Below are 26,366 nucleotides of genomic sequence, written 5' to 3' on the forward strand. Positions count from 1 at the left end.
TTGCGTTGAAATTAGAGCAACATGTGCTTATTGAGGTGAGGTGGAAAGAGCCACTAATAGAGATGAAGGGTAAGTGAAAGGGAAATCTGATTAAAAAAAGAGGTGGAGAACGAAAGGAATTACGGAGGATTTTGTGATTAAAAAATGCTACGTTATAGCAGAGCAAAATTCTAATCTACCTTTGCACGCTGAAAGCAATCAAATGAAACTGACTGACTGTTTCCAGTGGTTTCTAGAATATAAGCCTTATCCACGCCCAGGTCCAAGCAGCTTCAACTCCAAGAGGTTTTTTTTTTTTTTTTTAATAAAAGGGACTACTCATTCTCCACAGAAATGGCTAACTGCTTTCCTATTCTTCCGAGTAAAAAAGTGGAAGTGAGAGGGAGAGAGAGCAGAAGGGAGAGCGAATCAGCAGAGTACATTTAAGATGAAGGAGAGAGTGTTGACAGTATTTGTTCAGCTGTGCTAATGTTAGGACATTTAGAGCAGCAGAGGAAAATACTTAATCCAAAGTTCTCGCTTTCATTTATATTCGAGAGGGAGCAGACACACTCGCTCTCATTTATACACACCTACTACTACCGCTGTCCATACAGTGACTGAATGAAGTGTGAATGAGTGAAAGCAAAGTCAAAGTGTGTGTGCGTGCGTGCGTGCGCGTGTGCGCGCGTGTGAGCGAGAGCAGCTTGTAATAGATCAGAGAAAACCAGTTTTGGTGCATAAAGCGAGGCCAGATGTGGAGCAGAAACCAAATCCCTAGACAGGGTGTAATGGGCCATCCGTTGACTTAAACAATCCACACACAAAACACACAAGCTCGCGCACACACGTGCGCACGTGCGCACAGACGCGCTGCACAGGTAACTGCATGCTAAACAAAACGCTTTAAACCAGGTATTATACGGTTCTTCGGCGTATGAGGCAACTTGCGGGTTGAATTATATGTTTTACGAGGCATGGCGGCAGGAATTCGGATGAAAAAGTGGGCAATTTGAACAGGGCTCCTAAAACCACATTTTTTCCCGCAACATTTTTCATACTGCAGCACGCATGCAGTAGTAGGTGGTAGGGAGTCTGACCAGTTGTGATTTAGTGAGTTGGTCTTTTTTGCTAGTTTTTCCTTTCATTTCATGATTTGTCATGATGGTGAATGGTTGTGTTTGTGCAGGTTCCACAAACTGCAGGTTTCCTGCAGGTAAAGAGGCAGGCCTACTATCGTGTTTGAATCATGTACGTAAACCAGTCAGCCACATCATTATGACCACGGACAGCAGAAGTAAATAATATTGACACATGTTGTGATGATATAATGTTCTACTGGGAAACTTTTGGACCTGCCATACATGTGGATGTTACTTAGACACGTACCACCCACCCAGACCAGACCCCCCACCCCGTAGCAATGACACTCCTTGATGGAAGCAGGATACAGCCTGACACAGACAGACACACACAAAAATAGTTTAGGAACAACTCAAAAAACTTGATGAACAGCACGAGGTTTAGACCTGGCCTCCAAATTCCAAGTATCTGTGATGCACTGTAACAAGCCTGACGCACAGAGGCCCCTCACCTCAAACCATAGGACCCAAAGCCCCCCACTAACAACATCCTGTTGACAGACACCACATGACACCGTCAGAAGGCCCATGACCATTCACTGATGAGCCCCGTTTGTTTTGGAGTCACAATGGAGAACTACACAATATTAGAAGGTTGGTCATAATGTTATGTCTGATCGGTATAAGCTGATTCTCTCTTCATCTCCTCTCTTCCCCCTTTTTTTGTGTCTCTCTTCACGGTTTCTTCCTCTTAAAAGTGAGTTTGTCCTCACCACATTCGCCAAGTGCTTTCTCTGAGGCGTTCAAGTTCAGGGTTCTGTAAGTCGATTTGGGACAATTTTGATAGTTACTGGCACTATGTAAATAAAGTTGATGCTGATGCGAGCTGACGCAGTCATGAGCAGCAGTCCTTTTAGACAGAAGGGCCTTGTTCCCGAAGAAGTTTCTTAGGTTTCAGGGAGGCATGTTGAAGCCAGATCAGTTCTTTCTGTACACACAGCTGTGTTGACTGATTTTAAACAACAGGAGATACGACCGGCTGATCCTCGTGCGTTAGTTCCTATTAAATATCCATATGCAAGTGTCAAACAGCCAGTCCTAATTACAGCCTATGATACAAAATCAAGCAAGACACCTGCCCAGTTCTCCAATGATTCTCCTCTCAATGATTTCTCTCTTATTTCTCATTAAACCTCATCCGGGCTCTTCGATGCCCAGGGGGCTGATAATTATAAGGCTGCTGTTTGTCATGTGAATATGAATACACATTTTTAATCTTTACCATTGTTAGCACAGCAGCCTCACGCTAAGAAGGTTCTGGTTTTGAATCTGCCTCTCCAGCGTGTGCAGCTTTCTCCCGCAGCCAAAACACATGACCGTTAGGTTTGATCTTCATTCTTATTGTTGAATGTCTTATTGTTAGACAGAAAGAAATGAAGATGAAGTTTCTACTTAATTTGAAATTAACTCACTAGGGTCAACGGCTTGCATGTTGCTTTTTAAATCCTAGTGCAGCGTTGCCTTCCATCCTGTAGACTCACAAATGAATTTCCAAATGCAAAAGCAGTTTAATGAAAATATTATTTTTTAAACCATTCATATTATTGCGAGTGAACACGAGCTATTGAGTACACAAGTCTTGTCAATGTGAACTCTATGACGTGGGTTGTATACTGTTGCACGACCTTAACCCTCACCCTTTACATGGTGAAAAACAGTATTGTCAGTGAAGAGGCTTGTCGGTGAAAAGATTTGAACCTCATGTGTCCCCCCCCCCCTCCTTTTTTTTTCTGCAAAACCAAGCTCTTGAAATTAACCAATAGCTTGTAGATCCTTCCAACCTGGTTAATTGAAGGTTAAACGCAAGCCATTAAGTGCTAGCTAACATATGCTTATGATGTATCACAAGAAGGGCAGATCATAAAAACCTTCACAAAGCAATGTGGCATATGACCAGATGATCTTTAGGTTTTGTAGTCCCAGCAAGTAAAATCCTGTTTTTACAAGAATATTTGTCAAGTCCATCTGATCCAAAGTGTGTGTGTTTTTTTTTTAATAAGATTCTAAATATCGGAACATCCCATTACCCATTATCGAAAACCTTATTATCAGCACCATTGTAGAAATAGACAATGCCTATCGCTGTGAATACTACATCTGAAAATTTCACATTTAAATGAATCCCTCACCTACGCGACCGCTCTTATCAGCCCCATTGTAGGAAAAGACAATGCATTACATTAACGCCAATGTACTATTTAATCATCAACGCAGTGCATATTGTTTGTCTTTAGATGAACCATTTTTACCCTGACATTGTCCACTTAGGGTAGAAAATGTTTGAGGTGAGCGAGCAGATTCAGCTTAAATGTATCGTGGTCACAACAATTCACGGCCAAAGCCGGTCTGTCGTTTAAACTGTTACGATGCAACGACAGTCGAGTCAGAAAAGCAAGGTTTGATAATTAATATTCGTATGAACACCTCGGAGAGGAAACCAGTTACCTTCTTTTCAGTGGCGCGGCGCACTTGAGCCAGTTCCAGCTGCAGACGCTCCACCTCTTTGCTGGCCTGGCGCAGCTGGTCCTGAATCTTCTGCTTCTGCAGCCGGTCTGCGTTCAGACTGGTCCTGGTCTGATCCAAGGCCTCGCTCGTGTCCTTCAACGTGCACTCGCTGGTTTGTAACTGAAGAGCGAGCAGAGAAAGAAAGGGCAGAGAGACGGGCAATGAGGTCAGTATCACCTAAAGTTTGACCCTTCTTCAATGGCTGTAAGAGGAACAACAAGCTCAGGCGACAGAAGGAGGAGATGAGAGCGCAATTTAGAGATGTTTGCCTCCACTTTGTCTCCATAGCAGTGAAAGGGAACATCATAAAGGCTTTGTGCCTTGTACTCTACACATGCTGCTTTGACTCGGGAGTAATAAAGCTGCTTGACTACTCATCATAAAATTGTAGGACACTAACTTTAGAGTGGCGCTTCTAAACCCTGGAGGCAGGGCTCACAAAAAGTTGAGGTCCTGTTTCTATCCGATTCCCCGTCGAACCACGAGAAACAACGTTTTTATAGGTGATGGATAGAAAGGACGAATTACAGTCTGACTATGATGTCGTGTAGAGGATTGTGGTTCATAATGGTCCGGAATTTGCTCAAGGTCCTTGCATGTGCCGCTGGTGTCAAGGACTCCGGCTCTGCCCCTATCGCAGAGGCTGCGGAGGTTCCCTTCTTGTTAGAGCTGCCTCCTCAGCACACCACAGCGGAGAAGAGGGCACCGGCAATGAACGTCCGGTAGAACGTGTTCGGCAGCTTCTGGGAGATATTAAACGACCTCAGCGTCCTGAGGAAATAGAGACGGCGCTGACCTTTTTTTGTACGCCGAGTCAATGTTAGCAGACCAGTCCAGTTTGTGATCCAGATGTGGACCAAGTTACTTATATGTCTGAAGCACCTCTACACACTCCCCTTTGATGGTTTCAGGTAGGGCCTAGGATCAGCTGTACTGATCAGAAGGTGGTTCGCTCTGCACCCATGAGACAAACTCGTTCAAAAGATTCTTTCTTTCTAATGTACATGCATCATCACACGCAATTAACAATGGAAAAAACGGTTGATTTTTCAAACCGCTCCTAGAACCTGTGACGCTGCAAGTTTTTAAAGGGAGCCCCTTAAGGAAATGTGTCAGAATAACCGCATTTAAACTGCTGCCGACTTTTGAATACACCGGGGATGTCAAAAAGGTAAAAGGGAAATTAAGTTAGAGTTAGAAAAGTAAGGGCATAAAGTAGGCATTTAAGCGTGTGTGTTGCTTTTTATGCTGAATGTATTTCATTTAGCTGGCTGACAGGCGCCCGCGCTGGTAAAACACTAGCAGCAGACAAATGACTTGGTTTGGTCAAGGACACAGTAAATGGGTTAATTTAAGCCTAAAACACATCACTGCCACGCGCCACTCCGATATACCTGGAGGCGACGAGAGGAGGAAAAGGAGGAGAGAGAAAGAAACACAGACAAGAGGGAGACAGAGAGAGGGAGAGAATAATAAGAGGAGAGAGAGAAAGGATAGTGAGAGAAACCTAAAGGCCATTCCATTCATCATGCACACGACTCTTTAATGTTCACATTCATTACCAGTGGTTCTCATTGGGGCAAGAGCGAGGCTGGACCAGGGATATGAAAGGAGAGAGGGGACAGGAATGGAGAGAGGAGAAAAAAAAAGGAATGATCTGAAGAAAAATAATGAATGGGAAAAAAATCAAAACAATATTTAACCCCTCCCCCTGTCTTGCCCCCCTCTAATGGCTAAGTGATATTCACACAAACACGGTTCTTTATTGTACAACGAGCCAACCCTCGGCGGAGCAAAGATGGTGGCGATGAGTTATTAAATATGGAGAGAGGACAAGAGAGGGAAGGCGGAGGAGGAGGGGAAGAAGGACAGATGATTAACTGTGAGGGAAGTAAAAATGAGGAGAATTCCCCAGTGTACCTGACTGGATTTGATTTAGAGAACGCTGCCCAATTCTGTTCCTTACTTAAGAAGAGCTCCCTCCTCTGTGCGTTATGTGAGAGAGTGGGATACCTACTTTGCTCTGCAGTACGGCCAGGCTTTCTTTGAGCTCTGTGTTGTATTGGACGAGCTGTTGTGAGTGCTTCTCCTTCATAGACAGCGTTGTCCTCAGTGAGTCCTGTGTGGCTCGCAGTCCGACCACCTCCTGGTCCATGCGCCTCACTTCATCCTCTTTCTCTTTCATCTAACACACACACAGAAGAGCAGTTGGTATTATATGTACACATACACAGTATAAAGTGTCAGTAAACGTACATGGACCCCATACACCGATCAGCCACAAGATTAAAACTACTGACAGGAGAAGTAAATAACACTGACCATGATGTGGCGATTGGACCTGGCATTCGTGTGGATGTTATTTAGATGTAAAACCGACCTAGACCAGACTAGACACCCCCGCCCCATAGCAAAGACTCTCCTTGATGACAGCAGCCATCCCCAGCAGGATGCAGCCTGACGCAGACACACACAAAACAGTTTAGGAACAACGCAAACTGTCCAAGCATCTGTGGGATCCAGTGGAACAAGATGATCCACAGAGGCCCCTCCCCTCACGCCACAGGACCCAAAGGCCCCCACTAACAACATCTTGTTGGCAGACAGCACAAGACACCCTCAGAAGGCCCATGTCCATTCCCCGATGAGTCAGAAATGTCTTGGGGGAACAAGGGAGACCTAGCCTTCATTCCCCTAATGGTGACAGAGGACAGTTCATTCCTACCTAAGCTGGAGGTTAAAACAATTCATCACTCTCTTTGCATTGCTTCTTCACTCACCTGTGCTATCAATTAAAAGAAATCCTAAAAGCTTTGTGGGTGAAGCACCAACAAGTTTTTATTGCTGAATTGCTCCATTAAGGAGACCAAAGTGGATGCATGTAATGAGACTGGAAGCATCAGCGGTCGCTTGCTAACATTAGCTAATTCTTTGACATAGTTAAAGCTAATGGTTTTTGTTTTTTTTCGCAAGCACCAGGCATTCTTTTAATATTTTAACCTCGTTTGCATATTGTGACAATGCTCTGGCATCCCTCACCAGCGAGTTAGATCTTTTAGAGCGTGACTCACTGCGCCCCGTCTTTATGGTAACATCTGGTTCCAAAAACCAATGTGGCGGCAGCGAAAATGCCTGACTCAAAGCTTCAAGACGATCGTCTGCAAACCGGCGCGTGACGTCACAGCGGTTACGTCCACTTGCATAGGTCCTTTATTGTCTGGTCTTTTCTTTAAACAAACGAAAACAAAATGTGTTTGAGTAATTACCCGGCGGGGGTAGGGGGGGGCTGATCAGTTCAAAGGAAGCAGACAGTGGTTGAACTCCTCACCCCGTACGAGGCCATGGCTGTGTGTGGGCTTGTGGTTCAGAACCCCTTACCAAATCAAAGCCCCCTATTCATTAGCACTGTGTTAAATGAGCCCTGTGTTGGATTAGTAAGGAGACTCCGCAGACAGTAAACACACATCCAAACACGTCTAATACACCGGACACACATTTACGCTCTTTTGTAGTACATGTGCAAACAAGTACAGGCCTTTTTGGGGGGTTTTTGTTTATGTTTTTTTGTAATCAGGCTGGATCGTTTCACATATGTGAGAAACACACATTTATACCGGCTGCAGCATCCACTTTATCTTCTGATCACTCTCGAGCTCTATCATCATGTCCTCTACGAGCGGACTGTGTCTTGGCACCGACACAACCCAACCTCTGCCTCCCTGACAAAGCTCTCCAGGCACACTTCCTAGTATATATATCATCCGAGGCACGGGAACGGTGTTAAAGGTGGGCTTTTGTGCAGTTAAAAATTATCTACAGCATTGCTAATGGATGGTAACAGTTATAAGCAATGGGCCAAGTCACGGTATTGCGAATTAAAATCACTCTTTTATCTGGATCTTCCCCTGATTTTAGTGTGACTGTGGGGAAATAAAATAAGTTTCACAAAACTAAGACAATAATGTCTTAATTTCAGCAGTGCAGCCGAGTTCAGCATATTACACACAAGTGGGCACAAGTTCATCTAGTTTATGTTAACCCATCTATAGTGCAAGAGGGATTTCAGATGAAAAATGAAGATGAAGAAAAAGGGACTTTTTTTTTTTTTACGCATTTTAAATATTACCATAAATGTTGAACAAAGCCGAAGCGATGAGATCTCTTAAAATAAAGCTACTGTCGCTATTTTTTGCTTATGAATCACATTCATGCTATGACTCAAGATCCCATTTTTGTTATGTATGTGCGCAACTCTTTCAAAATAATTCTGTAATTTGTATAATTTATGAATGTAAAATAATATAGCGAGTCTTAGGCAGCTAACGCTAAAGAGAGCTTTAAAAAAAAAGAAGAAGAAGAAAAAGATAATGATTTAATGGTCAATGCAGCAGTGTCTGATAGCTTCTACAAAGGGAGCCATGGTAAAGTGCCCAGAGGACAAAAGAAAGGGCAATGTAAAGTGACTAATAGCACAGAGACTTTATCCCCGTCAGCTCGTGACATACAATATGTAGCTATTTGTTCTGGTGGACATGTAAAGGTCTTGAGTATTATAAACTGGGCAATATGAAGGGCTTTAAAAGTCTCTAAATGTTCTCTCGTCTGGTGAGGAATTGTGAGGACGTCAACTTTTTGCAACCGCAACTGAGCACATTTAGGTAATGCTTTAAAAGTGACATCAGCCGGGGAAACCAGAAGCATCAGTGTTACTCACTAGCGTGGAAGCAAGTCCGCAAAAGTTAACTTGGAGAAAGTTGGTCTGGAGTCGCTCCGTTAGGAACTGATTCTACACAGATTATGTCTGGATACACAGGACCAGATACTTACTCATCTAAATATAAGGCATCTTAAAGAGTGTATATGGTTGTTTCTGATTTGTCATGTCATGTAATGTTTTTCACCCATTTTTTTTTTTATAATACAGTAGGTCTTTCCAGCTAGTTAGTGTCTGTCAAAATCCCTCCTATAACTCTTTACATCATTGACTTTAAGAGGTCTATAATATTGTTACGTAATTAATACATCACTGCGATTTCCAAATCTTCCACCATCAGAGATGATTAAAAGTTCCCATGTGGTCTTTGTGAAGTCTTAATTCTCCAGTGGGGGAGTGTGGGACCCGGGCTGGAAGTCCGAAAGAAAGAATATCAGATTTGTGATTTTATTTCCAATGAGTGCTTAAGCCCGGGACTTTCATATTAGTGGAGCTCCTATTGAGAGAGAAACCTCAATCTGATCAAGTCTCATTACTTTAGCAATCAAAGTTTCGCCCCTGGGGTCCCCTCCCCGAGCTCCTGCCTCCCGCCCCCCTCCCGTCTCTCCTCTTTTCTCTCTCCTCCGAGCCATCATATGTTTTCGCCACCGAGGCAGAGCAGAAGAGAATGGGAGAGAATGGCTCGCGCAAATCCTTGATTGGCCAAAGTCTATCCTCCATCTAGGATTAGAAATGGAACATTTGAGGGCAAAGGAAGGAGGGGTGAGATGGGTAGAGACAGAGAGACAGGAAAAAAAAAAAAAAGGCGGGAGAGATTGTGTCTTAGAGAGAGATGTGAGTTGCAGAGTTATGGGCGCAGAGAGAGAGGGAGAGAGAGAGAGATAGAGGGTGGCTAATATAATTGAATTAAAAAGATGGAGCGGGGCCATTTCTAAGCAGGTGGGAGTGTGGAGTGAGAAAGAGCAGGCGAGATATTAACTTCTAATAAAAGAGAGATTAGAAAGTGGCTAGGAGGACTGCTCTGTCTTTACCTGTGGGAGCGACGGCCCCCACATAACCTTTCACTGCAATATGCACACTGATATTGGCCGCCATATTCTGAGCGTACCACACACTCGCAGGCAAAATGAATACACACAAGCGCCCGCGCACGTTTGCACCAAAAAGAGCCGCCATATATAACTATGTATATACTGTATGCGCACACACACGTGCAGAAGTATATGACGTTTGTGACAAGCACATGACGCATTATCAGCTTTCATTCAACGACCCGACAAGCGGCAGCCATCAGATAATGAAGACGCAGCTCTTTGGGAAGCCGCCGCCGTACAGACAATTAATTAACTAATTGGTCTAATGAGCTTGTTAATGCCGCGCTTCCTTTCTTTCTTTCTTTCTTTTTTTTTTTGGCAGCTTGTATGAATACATTAACAAAGCTAATTCAATTAAGCAGGTGCAGATTTCACAGCTGCCTCTCTCATGAGCGGCGCAGACACACACGCACACACGCGCTCAAATCCTACAGGTGTTGTGTACATGTTCGCTCCATTTGACTCTGATGTCTTTCTCAGTGGAACCTTGGCATCCGATCAAAAGCGTAATGATATGCAGATCAAGTGGTGTGTACTCGCGCGTTTGTGCGCGAGTGCGCGCGTAGCTCGTGTCTGTCGGCGCCTGCGCCTCAGTGGGGCCGGTGCGCCTTTGAATCAAAAGTACAGCTCAATAAGCTCCACCAGCAATGGTAATCTGTATAATTGAAAGGGTATAAAATAAGTGGGTGGAAAACTGATTGAAGCGCTATGATAGCACAGTTAAATTAGCTAACAGAATCCCAGGGGTCAACTGGTGATGTTAGCCAAGGCTCCGCAACACAATGCAATTAATTTGCTCAAAAGCTTTCCAATATTATATATTCACGCATGTACGTCTGTGTTTGACAAAAACAGCAATGAGCCGGAAAGTATGGTGTCCGTCTCCTCTTAAAAGCCTCTCGTCCTCATGTTTGGCAGCCTGGGTTCACAAACACAACCAATAGGTTAGCAGCAGTAATACGTTTTCCATCAGAGGGACACATAATTTTAAGAATTTCTAAAATTCCTCAATATTTGACACAAACACCAAAAGCATTTGAAGCATTTGTTTGTGCGCACTTATTACGTTTTGTCTCAATCCAATCGGCTCCTCGGTCAGTTGGCTAATCTTCGCCTCTTTCTCCTCCGTCCTCGCCTTAAAAAAAGCTCAAATGCACCATTTTGGCCTCGGCCTGGAACAGAGACGGCTCAGTCATTGTCACAAAGCGCCGTCAAAGCCGAGATATTTTTCAGCCAGTTTGCTTCTAATACGCATTGTCTTGACCCGGGGAGCCCTTTTGTTGTGAAAGTTGAGTCAGCCATGAGCAATACTGTGTGGAATTAAGAAAATAAAAGCTTATTGAGGCTGCTTATTACTTCAAAAATATAAATAGACTGGCACACTCATACACAAGCACACACAACCACAGCAGAACGAGTCTTCTGATGAGCGCCTTCCTAATATTGTGTAGGTCTCCCTTGTGGCTGCAAAACAGTTGTGACTCATCAGAGAATGGACATGGATCATCTGAGGGTCCGTCCTGCGCTGTCTGTAAACAGGATGTTGTTAGTGGGTGCCTTTGGGTCCTGCGGGGATCAGGCTCGTTCGCGTCGCAAAATCTTTGGTTGATTAGACTTTTTTCTAGATATTTTTCCCCACAAATTTAAATGTCTTTAAATACACATTAACATGAATCCAACATGTTTTAGTAAAGGGATAAATCGAGGTTATCTGTTAGTCAGCACTTCACTCATTCAGTGATACAGGAGCTGTCTCAACAGCCACAGTTTCACATAGAGCGGCACACATGTCAATGAAAGCCTCCTGTACACAGCAGGCCCCGCCCCTATCGCTGCTGAACGAATCAAGAGGTTGCATAATACACGCTGACTTTGTCAGGGCCGCAATTGGCCGAGAGCCTATTCAGTCCCCAGGTGAAATCCCTGAAGCACTCTGCAATATTAGCAGAGGAGAAGGTAACTGTGCATGATAAATATACTTATAATAATGTATATTATAAGCACTGTGGGAGGAGTTTAAGCTAAAACGCATACAGTAGGTAGGGGGTCCTTTGAAGACCCGCTGGTGCAAGTACACATGAATGAATACCAGGTTGAAAAGTTTCCCAGCAGAACACTGGATTGTCACAAGACGGTCAATGTCATTGCCTTCTCCTGTCAGTGGTTTTAATGTTGTGGCTGATCGGCGCGTGTCTGCACGTTCGGTATTTGTTGACGTCTGCGGGTGTGACGATTTGACGAGTTCATTTCGCAGCAGCTGCAGCAGAAGCTCGCTCACAAGGCCGACTAAAGCGCTGAGGCTGGTGGTTAGCTAAACTCCCCTGGAGATGATACCGCTGATTAATTTCCTCCATCTTCGTCGCCTCCACCCCCTTCCCCCCATCTATAGGTCTGCTTTCCTCTCCCTTCCCCCAGCCCCTTCAGCCACTGCTGAATATTAAATCAGCCCCCCCCCCCTCTCCTCCTCTTTTTTTTTTTTTTTTTTTTAATTTCCAGATAACCACTGTTCATTTTTCTCCTCGTGTCACATAACCGTGACACGGTGTAGCAGCCTATACATTAGGGGTGGCTGATGTGAGTTATTGTTATTGTTATCTTTTTTCCATTTACTGCCTGTGTGTCCTACTGTACACTATGCATGGCTAAATCATTACCTGTGCGTGCGGCGGAAATATCGAGTGACACCATTAGCAATTTGCGGCGAAATCCCCTATCTTGACAGTTAGACGTGTTGCTGTGTTTAAGAACCAAACGACACCAAAAGCCTTTCTATCACCATAGCATAAATATTGCCAGAGGTGCTTTGTGTAGTGTTTGTTTCCCGCTTGCTAATAACGAAGCCTGTGTTTGAGTGTGTGTCTGTGCGTACATGTTAGCTGGGGAAAAGGGGAAAAGAGGCGCACACGTACCGCTGTATGTTTTCAAGTGATTTAGATTTTTTTTTTTTTTTTTTGCCGTTGCGAGACTCATATTAAAGAGGCAGCTGACACAAAAGAAATACACAAGCAGCCCTGGAAGCAGACCTCTGGTTTGTGAAGTACATACAGAGTGTAGCAGATATAATTTTGTGTGACTGAATCCAGTGTGCAGATACCGTCATTAATGTGTGCACACATGAACAAAAAAAAAACAGAGAGGCACACACCATGGGTGTCATCACTCAATGTCCCAGCTGCAAATGAAATCTCATTCTCTCTAACAATCTCAGTGGCCCACTCTAAAATATCCCTCCTGTCTCCCCACCACCTCTCCTTCTTCTGCACTAAATCACGCCCGTTTTTTTTTTTTTTTTCTTTACAATATGCACACCTGTTAAATATATTTATCCGAAACACATGCTCGGGCGGCGACCGCGATCACGTACGACCTGAGAGCGGTCGTTGGTGTGTTTGTCGGCGTGATTTAATATTTATCCATTCTTGCGCATTCACCGAAGTTATAACGCCATCCCGCCACCGCCACCGCATCCGCATCCGCATCCGCGCCAGCCCCCTGCCCGCGCCAGCCCCCTGCCCGCGCCACGACGCGCGAGCGGCTCTCGGGTTTCGGCTTTTTCCCTCCCTCGCGTTTTTTTGTCGCGCCTTCCCATCGTCATATTGCTTCACATCACCTGCTTGCATAGCCTGGAACCTCGCCCTGGAAACTGGGGGAAGTGGGAAGTGATTTGGAAAAATGAGGGCAATAAAAAAAAAACACACACGCACACACACACACACGAAAACAACAACAGCAAAAGAAAAAAAAAAAAACAAAAAAAAAGAAACACAGGGATGAATGGAGAGATGCGATATAAGGTAATATGCTAACCCAATCAGCAGGCTGCTGTTTGCCGACAGTATAATCAACATATCGGGCCTAATGTCATTACGGCTATATGAGAAATAATATTGCGTGAAATGATATTGCGCGGCGCGTGCCTGCGCGCTGCACACATGAACAAGCTCACGCGTCCAGACGTATGTACCCCCACCCCTCCTTCCCGCCACCCTTCCACTTCCACTTCCCCTGACACAACAGACAGACTCGCGAACACACAAAGGGATACAAAGATGCTAAATCCTGCACTGACGCACACGCGTAGAATCCAGTTTCCCATTCAGTTCCACTTTAAAAATAAACAAATACAGAAAAGTTAAGGATTATTAAGCGATTGATTATTGATTAGACAAAAAAAAATAACAATTAATTTGTTTTAATAAAAATGTTGAACCTGCATTCACTTGAAGAGATAGATCAGTTCAAATCAATTCTTACTTTCTGCGCGCGCGCGCGCGCGCGCGTCCATACTTTCACACGCGCACACTCGAGAGTGCCCACTGGCTCTGACACAAGAGGATATTAGTTAGTGTGTGGCTTCCATATCCTCAATGCATGAGGCCGCTGATGGCCCCTATTGATGGACACTGGCGTGAAGCCATCACTCAAGTTATGGAGCTTTAATTGGAGACAGCATAAAACGATAAACCAAGAAACATGCATGGCTGAACAGCCCAATGTAAACCATTAATCATAGCATAGGCAAAGACAAGTGGCCGCCACATACACACACACACACACACACACGCTCAGTCGCCGTGTGCAGCTGCAGAAGCACGCACACGCTGCTCTCGCGCCGCACACCTTGCGTTTGTGCGCAGGGCACACACGCGCGCACACACACGCAGACACACACGCACGCTGAGCATGGCAGAGACAAGAGTCCCAGTCACATATTCTCATGATAGATGACCCATTTAACTTTGATTTCTGAGAGAAATGAGCTTGCCAGCGATACAGGGTTACCACACAAGCGCGCGCACACACATACACTTACTCACTCATTCATAATATACACAGATTCTATACACGTGCTACATATATATATATATATGAACTCATGGTGGCCATTTAGTCTATATGTAAATAACAGTTTGTTTTATTCTGCACTCTCACTCTCTTCTCACGCTCGCACACACAGCGCCGCTTATTTGCATGAGAAGGCTTATAATATGGGGATGATTTGTGATGTAAGCAATCAGAAGTGAAGTAATTCATCAGTGGCTGCGTCTCACGCACACGTCTCCGCAGGTTATAAATAAAAAAATAAAATAAAAATCTACACACGCATGCACACACACACACACGCACACCTGCTGGTAAAACCTGCACATTCCCACAGAGGGGAGAATAAATCAGGAGCACGAAAAAGTTGAGGGAAAAACTGTTAATAACGCAAACACGCATAAATGTGCTCTCACGCACATCCAAGCCTCCGTTAAACGCTTTAAATAAGAGAAAAAAAAAACTGACAGACGTATGATATGTTTTCGGAAAGTTGGAAATTCTGCGTGGCTCTCTTCGCAGCTGTAAAGCCTGGGAAACAAGTCGCTGGTCTAGTCAATGTGAGTTAGTCCAAAGAAAAGCTGCACGCAGCTCCACATATAACATTATTAACTAATTAAGTATTTTTACAATGTGACTCAAATCTTTTTATACAACTGAATCTGGCTTGGTTTGACTCAGTTTTTATTACAAGAGTAACTTATGACTTTTAAATATGCAATTCAGCAGCATCTCATCTAGCTCTGAAGCTGGGGAAAAAAAATAAAAAAATTATATATATATATATATATATATATTTTATGTCCCTTGTGGCCCCGGAATGATTAAGAGACAAGACGGAATTACCTGTACATTATGTATGTCGTGACACGTAAGTAAAAGCCGGTGAAATATTAAATAAAACGGGGAAAGTTACAGAAGCAGGTGAGGACAGACACTGTTTATTAGATGGCAATCGAGCACATCGGGATGATTAATTCGGAGAGGGGGCGGCTGCTGTGAGGAATGTCTTGAAAAGATGAATTCTCGCGTTAAAAAGGGGGGAAGATGAGAAGTGACTGCTGCCCCGGCTGGAGTTGGAAGGTTATTCTTCCAATCGGAGGAGAATGGAAGAACAGAGGCTGAACAAAGGCTCAAGGTCAGCGGGTTTATCAAATTAGTAGGCAGACATGGACTCGGAGCACGGCAGAAATTAGAAACAGTTTTTCCTGTCTGTACCGTTTCCTAATATATTTGTGCACAAGTGTGTCTACTGCCAAATACTCAGGCATTTCTGCTGCAGCTTTGGTCCCATGAGCAATTAATTATAACAGTACAATGTTCTAATCCAGATCTTTTTTTTTTTTTGTTGTTGTTGTTGTTGTTTTCCTATTTGGTCCTTGGCCGCAAATGTGAACGTCCGGCGACCAACTGCGCCCCACCGCAGCCGCTGTCCGGTGACACACGAGACAGTGTTGATATTTAGGTAGATGGATGGTCCATTAGAAGGATAAAAAACCTTCCGAATGCGGACAAACACACACAACGCGCACGTTCCATACAGTGGTCGCAGCCCCTCAGCGCTCCTCTGTCCTCACATGCTTGGTTTCCCCATCTAATTGCTGCCATTCGTCAGTGTATGCGTGCGCGTGCGAGTGCGTGCGTGCGTGCGTCCGTCCGTATCTCGCGCGCTCCTTCACTTTGTGTTTTTTGTGCTTCTTTCGTCATTCTGTCATTGTGCATTTACAAACAGCTGCGGTGAAACGGGAGGAAAGTAACGCATAATCAGGCAGACAGGTGAGATTGGGAAAAGAAGGGAAAGACAGAAGGACACACACACACACAGTCGCGCACAAACACACACGCGCACACACGCTCGCTCTCTCGCTCTCTCTCACAGAGCTGTCACAGTGCCATAGGGCATACAAAACCTGTCAGCGTTTAAAGCTGCTGGCTTGTACTCGAGCTTGCCAAGTGGAATTAGTCTCACATAATGTGCCAGCCTCTAAATCAAAAACAACAAACACCTATTTTACTCATAGCATACTAACATGATATTTTAAACCTGATCAGACTCAACAAACGCAGGTAAAAACCGGTTCACGCGCCGCTTTGTGTGACGCATGCAATGATCAGCCACAACATTATGGCCACTGATATTCCGTGGGTCTCCCTTGTGCCTCCAAAACGGCTGTGGCTCATCGGAGAACGGACATGGATGGTCTGAGGGTGACCTGGTGGTGTCTGGTAGGAGGATGTTGGTAGCGGGGGCCTTTGGGTGCTATGGGTTGAGGGGGGAGGGATCATCCCGCAGACACTTGATCAGTTTGGGATCTAGTGAATGTGGAAACCAGGTTCTGCACCTTGTGTCAGGCTGCATCCTGCTGCCATGAAGGAGTGTCATCGCTATGGTGTGGGGGTGCCTGGTCTGGTGTAGGTGGGTGCTACATGTCTAAGTAACATCCACACGAATGCCAGGTTCAAAAGAAAAAAACAAAACATTGCATCATCTCAGAAGATGATCAGTGTTATTCAGTTCACCTTCACCTGGCAGTGGTTTTAATGTTGCGGCTGATCGGTGCATAGGCCCATGTTGCTACAGTGCATACATCAGGGATGCGATTATCCATATGGCAGTGCAGTTACACGTCAGGCATAGCAGGAGGTGTAAAACACTGTAAAAAGTGGGAAAGAAAAACAGAACGCACACACACAAAAAAAATAAAAAATCCCCCACAATCATTGATCATTGGCGGAGAAGCATCCAGACGGTTTTCTGGAGTGGAGCAAATCAAAAACCTAACCGCATAAAACAAGTTAATTGCAACTTAACTTGACTTATATATGATATTGACATTTGCACATGTAAACAAATGAGACTGATTGCGCTCTTTTAAGCAATCATGGAAAAATGACTGCGCTGATGAGTGAAGCCGGCGCGCGTTCGCGAGGCCGCGCGTTTAATAAGAACGTCCGCATTATTTCGCCTTTTTTTTCCTGCATCCCTCGCGCGCGCACGCGCGCTGGTGTGTTCCCGCGCGCGTGCGTCCAACATGATAATTTGTCAGTTTATGTTGTGAGGGGGGTAAACAGATAAGCAATCCACAGCACAATCCTTCATCCTGCTCTGATTATAAATCAGCTGGAGCTCTCAGAAGCAATCAGCAAGAGCAATCTGCAGCCGGCGCAGACACCTTATCAATCAGAGGGGACCATCACACTGTCACACAAACACACACATATAACCGAGGAAACACACTCTATTTGTACCGCCCTGTACCCACACCCGCCGCTCACGCACACACACACACACACACAGCCTCAGACACGGAGGCAGGTATTGTAATTCTGCATCCCCGCCCCGCAGTCTCTTTCCTCCTTTTTAAAACTTCCATCTCTTTTCTTGTGCGTTTTGTGTATTTTATTTTTTTTTATTTTTTTTTTTTGTGTGTGTGTGTCGCGAAAACGAGATCACAACAAGTGAGTCGCGGCAAGAGTTTCATCCAGCCAGCTGCCTGGCGGCCAGGGAACGGTGCAGAGCGAGACACATCACTCCTAATTACAGTCTGATATTAATAACAGAGAAAAATATTAATCTTGGAGGTAAACACTAAGCCGCTTAAAGGAAAATTGCAAATAAATCAGATTATCTTATAGGAATATCCTCTCCAAATAGGCCAGGGGGGTAATGAGAAACCTGGGCCCAGCCTCTCTCTCCCTTCATCTCCATCTCTCTCTCTGTCATTTCCCACTCCCCGTTCTCCTGCAGGATTGAAAAAGGTGTGACTGTGTGTACGTGTCCGGGTGTGTGTTTACGAGGACGTATTTGTAAAACTGCAACGTGGCCCCCCCCCACCCCCCCACACCCCACCACCTCCACCACCTCCACCACCAGCATCACCTCCCTCTTCTCTTTCTCTCTCTCCCCCTCTACTGCTGTATTCATTTTTCACCTCCAATTTTATTTTTTCATCAGTCGGGGGGGGGGGCGCGCCGCCGAGCAGATTCAATTAGGTTCTGTGATTGGGCCGCTGGCATTCAGCGGGGTCATGGAAAGGTTAAAGAATTCAGTGGCACAAACATGATTATGGCTCTGTAGCATTTGATCAGAAGTAAGGTTTGTCACGGCAAAGTGGGGCTCTCTCTGTTTCTTGCGCCGGGACCACCGGTTTGGCCCCGGTGAGATGCGGGCGCTGGGCCCAAGTGTCGGATTACTACAGTTTTTCCATTAAATTATAATTACATGCTGAAGAGGCGGCAAGTCTGCCCTTAGGAGATTTTTCTTAATTTAAGCATAAATTCGTATTATAATAGGGTCGGATCAATAAGGAAAATAGATCGACGCGGTGTTTCATGATGGCTGTTGCACTGGCATTTTTTTCTACAAAGGTGGACAAATATGTTTTTTTGACTTATGTTTTAACCGCAGCTTTGATGGTTCTGTGCAAATATATAATTCAGCGAGGCTACAAAAGAAACACAAAACAGGGACTTTAAGTTTTAGAGCATAGGTCTTCAAAAGGGGGTTCACGAGAGTACTGCAAGGGGGTCACAAAATGTTTGGTTGATTAGACATTTTTATATATTTTTTAACCCCCCCCCACAAATTTAAATTTGTTTAAATACACATTAATATGAATCCAACACATTTTAGCAAAGGGATAAATGGAGGTGGAAGAGGTTTTCTTTCAATCATTCATTCAGCGACACAGGAGCTGTCTCAACAGCGCACAGTTTCACACACAGCCACACTAAACCTGTCAATCTAAGCCCCTTGTACACAGTAGGCCCCGCCCCCATCGCTGCTGAGCCAATCACGGGGCTGCATATTACACACTGATCTAATAATATATATTTAGAAATAGCACTAGGACGTGTTTAATATAGAACACATATAGCAGCTAGGGGGTCCCTACTTAATGGTAGTAGCTAAGCTAAACAGTTTGGGAGTCCTTCGCCTGAAAAACGTTGCTTTAGAGTGTCACTTGTTTCATATTTCAGTGGGTTTTTGCAAAAACAAACCCCTACAAAGAAAGCCGCCCGTACATGTTACATGGAGAGAAGGACGGCTCTGAAGGGGAGAGGCAGTTGGAGGCAGGGACATACACTGTACGCGCCCGAGTGCAGGATGAGTCATCAACTACTTTCCAAGAAATGATAAACTGTGAAATGCCAAAACCTGCAGCTGTTCTACATGGCATGATTCACACTGTAAGTCACCTACACTCCAGCGTTTTTAAAAACACATAAAAATGGAATGCGATTTCATGGGGGCTTTAAATGAATCACTGGCGTCGATTAACATCAGTCCACGATATGCAAACCACATTACACGGTTTCGTGGAGCTCGGCGTTGACGGCAGGGCACCGCAGATGTAGCCGAGGCTCCTCTGAAACAAAAACACCGACGTGCGCGAAGAAGAAAATGTATTCTGGACTGATGAAAGGAATGCTGAACTGTTTGGGAGGATGATGTGCAGAGGGAGGGGGGGCTATGCTATTTTTTTTGCGGCCTCTGGGTCCGGTCAGCTTCACTGAATCTTCATGGGTTTTATTGGATTTGTTCGGGCTAATCGCAGGGTCACTGTCTACCAGATGAAACACTGTAGAAGGTGGGTTGGTGGCGGTACATCTACTTGAGAATGACTGAAAAAAATAACAGCTTTTGAAACCACATTCCCGTTTGTGGCAAGTACTAACAGGAGAAGGAAATAACACTGACCATCTTGTGACAATTCAATGTTCTACTGAGAAACTGTAGGACCTGGCATTTGTGTGGATGTTACTCAGACACGTACCACCCAACTAGACCGGACCAGGCACCCCCACCCCATAGCAATGACACTCCTTGATGGCAGCAGACTGACACACACACAAAAAACAGTTTAAGAACAAGTCAGAAAACATGAAAAACAACACAAGGTGTTGATCTATCCTCCAAATTCACTAGATCAGGGGCAAAAACTGATGGAGAGATTAAGTCCCTACCTACAACGTGCTCTATATTAAACTCGGTGCTAACTGAAAGATAACATCTTCTACCTCCATTTACTGAAATATGTTGGGAAAATTGTGGGGAAAAATTAAAAAAATACATAAGAACGTGTTATCAACCAAAGATTTTGCAACCCCCCAGCAGTATCTGCACGGGCTCCCTAGATGTCGCGGTCCACCTGCTGAAGACATACGCACTAGATCGCAAACTGGTCAAGTATCTGTGGCCCCACCCCTCAACACATAGGACCCAAAAGCCCCCACTAACAACGCTATGTCACCACACGACACATGACACCCTCAGAAGGCCCACGTCCACAAGGAGACCAACACAACATTAGGAAGGTTGTCTTAACATCTGATGGGTTTGTATTGTTTGTTAGGTGAAGCACATTGTGCTTTCATCTTTGTCCCCCGTATGAAGTTCATGTGACACTTTACGACCAGTTAATGCAGAAAACTCAGTCCCAATAGTTCATATAATTTTCTTGCCATCGCACACAACTGCATGCGTGTGCGCAGGTGTGGCATGCTACGTTTATGAGCATGAAAACACACACATAAATATGGAGGAACAATCTCTCTCTCACACACACACACACACACACACACTCGGAGAGTAGCAGAGTAATAAAGCCCACCCTTGCAGTGAAATTAAAGCTAGTCAATGACACTGCGTGCTGAGCACACACTAAATCATTTTTATACCCAGATGAAACAGCCAACATAATACCAGCCCGGCACATGTATCCAATATCACCTGGAGACTATGAAACAAACAAACAAACAAAAAAAAAAAAAACAACTAATCAAATATCATATTGGATGTGTCAGATTCATGTCAGTACACGAGATTAATACTAAATATAGGAAATACGGTACAATACCAGTATGAGATCTTTTTATATTCAAAATGACCAGGCAGAGAGCACATTATGAGATATTGGATTGATAAACAGGCTGGGATGCCGTTGTTCAGTGGGTATAATAGAACAATGACACTGCTCCTGGGTTAGCAGAGATTGCAATATGATTTTAATGTGCTTTATAGACACGGGCTCTTCACCGAGAGGAAATTATGTCAATAAATAAGTGGCCGCACATTTTAAAACAAAGAGAATGATAGGCAGTGAAAAAGAGACATGCACATGTATAATTGTGCTCGGTTACACACACGCTGCTGCCGTGACATCAACCCCTAATCTTCCGTCTGACTTCTCGTTGACGTGAAACCGATTCACGCACGTATAGTTTAAATCTTAAGTTAAATATTAAAAACACGATAAAACAACAGCATCAATTTTAAGTTGCATTAAAATTTCAGCAGCTGATCCGCTGAACCGTGCCTCAGAGCCGCGCCGCACCGAATTTACGATGTTTACCCGCATTCCTGAATACTCGCGCATGCATATTTCTCTTCTCCAGTCACACATGCCCAGGAGTGGATTCAGCCTGACAGCCCGTGTCACTCATCTCATTTCGGGAGTGCCTGTCAATCATCACTTTCCCCGAAATCAGTAGATGTCACGGCCGTCAGGGAGCGTTCCCATCTGCCACTTTCAGGTGTGGAACACCGGCCGGACCCAACCAGTCAATAGACCTGTTTGGTGCTCCAGTCCCCTGCCGCGGCCTAATTGCCAGTGCAACCCTCAAATGTGTCCCTCCAACTCTTGTGATGCCGCCAATCCCCCCTCTCTCAACTAAGCAATCCCCATTCCATACTCAAGATGGGTATTTACATGCCCCACACCGTGGAGAGCAAACAAGCTCATTTAAAAGTTCACATGCTAATGTGTGACATTTAATCCAAACTTTACACGGGGAAAAGGACACGCTACAATAGATTTTGATTCCTTTCTTGTCCGTGAATCTCATCATCTTTTGCCTTCCATATTTATGAGTTGAGTAGGCGGGACACCTTGGAGGAGAGTGAAGGGAAGGGACAGGGAGTTTACTATTTGAAAATTGGGCTGGTTAGGGATAAGTACCGCAGCGTCGTTCATTATTGATATTTGTGATGTGCGCTACTCATCGATTGTTCCGTCTCGTCCGAAAGCCACGTTTCCCTAAATAGCCCCGCTCCACATGCATGTGCTATTTAATAACTACAGTAACTTTAAATGTCTCCAGGGCGCTCATTTTTTAGCCGGCTGCTTCTTCGTTTTTAGCCCCGAAAATGACAACTGGCTGCAAATATCGGCTGCGGCTAATTAATGTAGTTCATTCCGCGAGCCGGCCAGACCACAGAGTGAAACTCTTTACTCCGGCAGTTGTCTGGTAAATTCACTCTGAAAGGGGGCGTCTGCACACTCGGCCAAAGACAATTTTCCCCGAGATATACCACTCTGCGTCGTTTTGATATTTCAAAAGAGTGGAAAGAATGGAAAGTGGAAAGACCAAAAAGTCAGCCAAAGGGACTACGGTTGGGAGGGGTAGTTGACTCTCGGTGTGAGCGTGCGCGCGCTACATTTTTTTGGTTTCACCGGCTGGCTGCCGGACGCACATTTTACATTCCCATGCAGATTTAGATTTTGTTTGTAAATGCTGTGTATTTGGTGTATGAATCCTGGGTTATTTCCCGTATGTGTGTGTGTGTGTGTGCGTGTTTGTAAAGTTCTTGTAATTTTTCACTGTACCTCACAGAGAAGTGTCTCCTCCTTCTGGTGAAACTCCGACAACTGTCTGCTCTGCCGCTCCACCTGCTTCCTGCTGACCTCCAGCTACAGAAAGACCGAGAGTGGGTGATGAAAAACTATAAACACGACACAGAGAAATGTTAAAAAAAATCCCCACACGGGCTCCTTTGAAGCTTGCTGAACATGTTCGTGAATATGGATTTTGCTCGACGCACGGCACGTTTTAGACACTTGAGATTGTAACTTACTCCTGGAGCATAATTTGGGGCCAGAACAAATAGAAGTGAGCGAAACAGTGTCGAGTCAAATGAAGGGAACGCGACACAAATGGACCTACGGTGTGAATGTCTGTGAGTGTCGAAAATAAAATAATAATGAAAAAAAAAAGCAGGTTTGCGATTTACGAAAAAGCCAGGTTCTTTCCGTCTCCCCTTCTCTCCCTCTTCCTCACACACACACGCACACAAACTCAGATCGACCAGGACAGGCCAGGGATGAGCACACCCCATCTGATCTGTGGCCCGTTCATTCATTAGACCCATGCTCTCCCCTATTGATTTCAGCTTAAGTAATGAGAAAGCTTATCCAAAAATCTTTAGCATTTGGGCTCCAACTTAAGGGAATCAATGGGGCCATTTCCCATTTTGAACAGCACATACGCAGGGGTTTTATGTATGGTGAACGGGACAAATCCAGATGCTGATAAATCAATAGGCCTTTTTGTCGATGGACAGGCACGCTTGCACACACACACGCGTGCATACATGGACACACATGGCTGATAAATGGTATTTTTGAGGCAATTAAAGTGAGCTGTAAACATATGAAGGCCAATCAATTGGTCAGTGGGGTCTATTATCAAGGCTTTAACACTGATTTAGAAGGGGCTTTAAGTGTGGCACAGTCACTTATGCAGATCAGCGGCGGCAGCTAGAGAGCTGCGCCGCGCAGTGCTGCACTGTGCAGATAGAAGAAAAGTCACCATCACAGACCCCCCAAAAAACGTAGTGCAGTGAAAGAAGAGGAGACTTCTGTCATTGTCAGAGCTCCTGAGTGATAAACAAATAAAGAAAATTAATCTAAATGAGCGTAATCCTTTATAGGGCACTTATTGAAATACTTGGAAAATCAAAATTTCAGCCCTAGGGCACTTCTTTACTTTTGGGGAATTATTATTATTATTATTTTTTTTTTAATTTTCATGGAGAAAATGAATGTAAATTAATTTACCATATATGGTTCCTGGGCTTTAAGTGGTAAACAAATGTATTTAGACCAGGGGTCTTAAATGTTTCTCAGGTCAAGGACCCCCAAACTGATGGAGACATTACGTATGTGTTCTATATTAAACTCGGCCTAGTGCCATTTATAAATATACATGTTTATAATCATTTTGCTTTCAGTGTTGAGCTCTGTGTGGAACTGTGCGCTATTGAGACAGCTCCTGTATCGCTGACTGAGTGAAGTGTTGATTGAAAGTCTTCTGCCTACATTTATCTCTTTACTAAATTATGTTGAATTCATATTAATGTGTATTTAAAGAAAATATATAAAAATATCTAATCAACCAAAAAAATGTTGCGACCCCCCCTGCAGTACCCCCGCGGACCCCTTAGGGGTCCTGGACCCCCTCTTGAAGACCTGTGATTTAGACCATTAAAACATAACATTGATTCTGCATGGTACCTAATAAAGTAGTTATACTTCATGCAGAAGTGGACCTGAGAACGTTGTTTAAAATTTAAAATGTGCAGTAGTTACCATATATGGTCCCTTGCCCCATAAAGGGTTACAGGCTCATTTTAATAAAAATATATTATTTTTCGCTGCTTATCAAATCTTTAAAGAACAAACAGCGCTGTCAAGTGTGCCACTTATATTAACTCTCACATAGCCACAGGCGCTGCTGAAGAATTTATTCGTCAGAAATTGCTGTTTGCATCTAGGTGAAATAAGGAGAGGAGACGGGAATAGGAGGAGCTGTGTGCTGGACAATTCTGTTTTAGCGAGGATAGAGAGGCTTGTTAGGAGGGATACATCTGTGCCGTCCAGCCCCGCTCACCCCTCCCCACCTACCGCTCCCACTTCGCAAAAGGTGAGACGTGTGCGTTAGCAAAGCCAGCCTACAGTCAACATTTCCCTGAGGTAATTGGTTCTGCATTAATATTCATTTGACTCTGCATTCAGTGACCATGACTACACTCTCTGCTTTGATGCGCCGCGCCTGGGTCCCCTTGTCCACCACACAACATTAACCCTGTAACTATGATTTCAGATAAACGCACTGAAAGTCTCATTCTCCCAATCCCAAAGAGCGTTTTAAAGCTCAAAGCCGAAACCCTTCTCCTCGTATAATGTGTCACTTTTATCTCCCACCTCCCCGCATTTTCTCGTGTACAACATCTCCTGCTCTTTCATCCGTCTTTCAGTCTGGTTGATCTGGCGCGTGTGCATGCGTTTTGCTGAGGCATGACATTTCAATTGTGCATCCAATCAAATTGGCAGAGAGGCAGTGAGGGAGGCTGGGGAGTGATGAGGGGTGCGGGGGTGGACCGAGGGTTGCAGACCAGCCGTTACCATGGTGAATCATTTCTGTCAAAACTGCCAAGGTCACAACTGCTGACCTGCAGCGTTATGGGACTTCTGAATAGAATACTGTATATGGGCATGAGGAGTCCTCCTTTTCTTTCTTTGTTCTTCTACTTTTCTACTCTCCCCCTTCCGTCACACAGTTTCCCCTCACCTTCTGTTTTTGCTTCTCTTCTTTCTTGCCGGCTTGTTTAGATTTCTCTTCTCATCTTTTCGTACAACAAAACACGCTTCATTTAGCCTCCCTTCATTCCTTTTTATATTTAAGGCCGACTAATTGTACCGTTATGAGACCTATGGTGTTTCTGAATCCATTATGTATGGCCTGCTCTGGCAGTGAGTCTGAACACGGCCCTCTTTTGAGTCATTATAATTCAGTTTGCTAACACACAGCCATTGTGCTAGCGTGGGGTTAGGGGAGATGGTATGATAAAATATTGAGGGCGAGCAAGGCAGCCGCAGATGCTAGCTGTCACGTGTGAGCGAATGAATGTTATGACAAGCATGTTTAAACATTCATGCGGGGAGGATAGTTTAGGAGGGCTTTTCATTAACACCGATATGTCTTCGTCTCCCCGGTGCAGACACTGCTGGTGGAAGCATGACAACAACAGGGAGGAGAGGAATTAACATGTCGAGAGGGAGAGTGTCACAGACGCACACAGACGGAGGGAGAGGTGGAGGCGCTCGGTCCTTTCGCGGGGAGCGCACACCGGCGTAAGTTATGCACTGGCCGACTAACTAACTTGAACGCGCGCCAAAACAACTTCCTCTGATTTACCAGGACAGCTGTGTGAAAGTGTAACATCGTGTTCCGGGAACGATAACACAGCTTACGGCAGGAGCGCGCAACACATTCAAATGGGAAGAAACAACGGTGCAATGGGTTCTCACATCAACCACAACAACGATA

The 26,366-nt window shown here is 44.7% G+C and overlaps 1 protein-coding gene across 1 annotated transcript in view; it reads right to left on the reverse strand.

The window, feature by feature from the left end:
- Window positions 1–26,366, reverse strand: part of LOC125024372 (trichohyalin-like) — a 99,108-nt gene that overhangs the window by 45,917 nt on the left and 26,825 nt on the right. Inside the window, exons 7-9 of the mRNA XM_047612093.1 lie at window positions 22,865–22,948; window positions 5,644–5,811; window positions 3,567–3,746 (exon numbers count right to left, since the gene is read on the reverse strand). Coding sequence (XP_047468049.1) covers window positions 3,567–3,746; window positions 5,644–5,811; window positions 22,865–22,948 — 432 coding nt within the window. The remainder of the gene's footprint in view (window positions 1–3,566; window positions 3,747–5,643; window positions 5,812–22,864; window positions 22,949–26,366) is intronic.

The sequence above is a fragment of the Mugil cephalus genome, chromosome 18 (genome assembly GCF_022458985.1).
Source record: "Mugil cephalus isolate CIBA_MC_2020 chromosome 18, CIBA_Mcephalus_1.1, whole genome shotgun sequence".
NCBI lineage: Eukaryota > Metazoa > Chordata > Actinopteri > Mugiliformes > Mugilidae > Mugil > Mugil cephalus.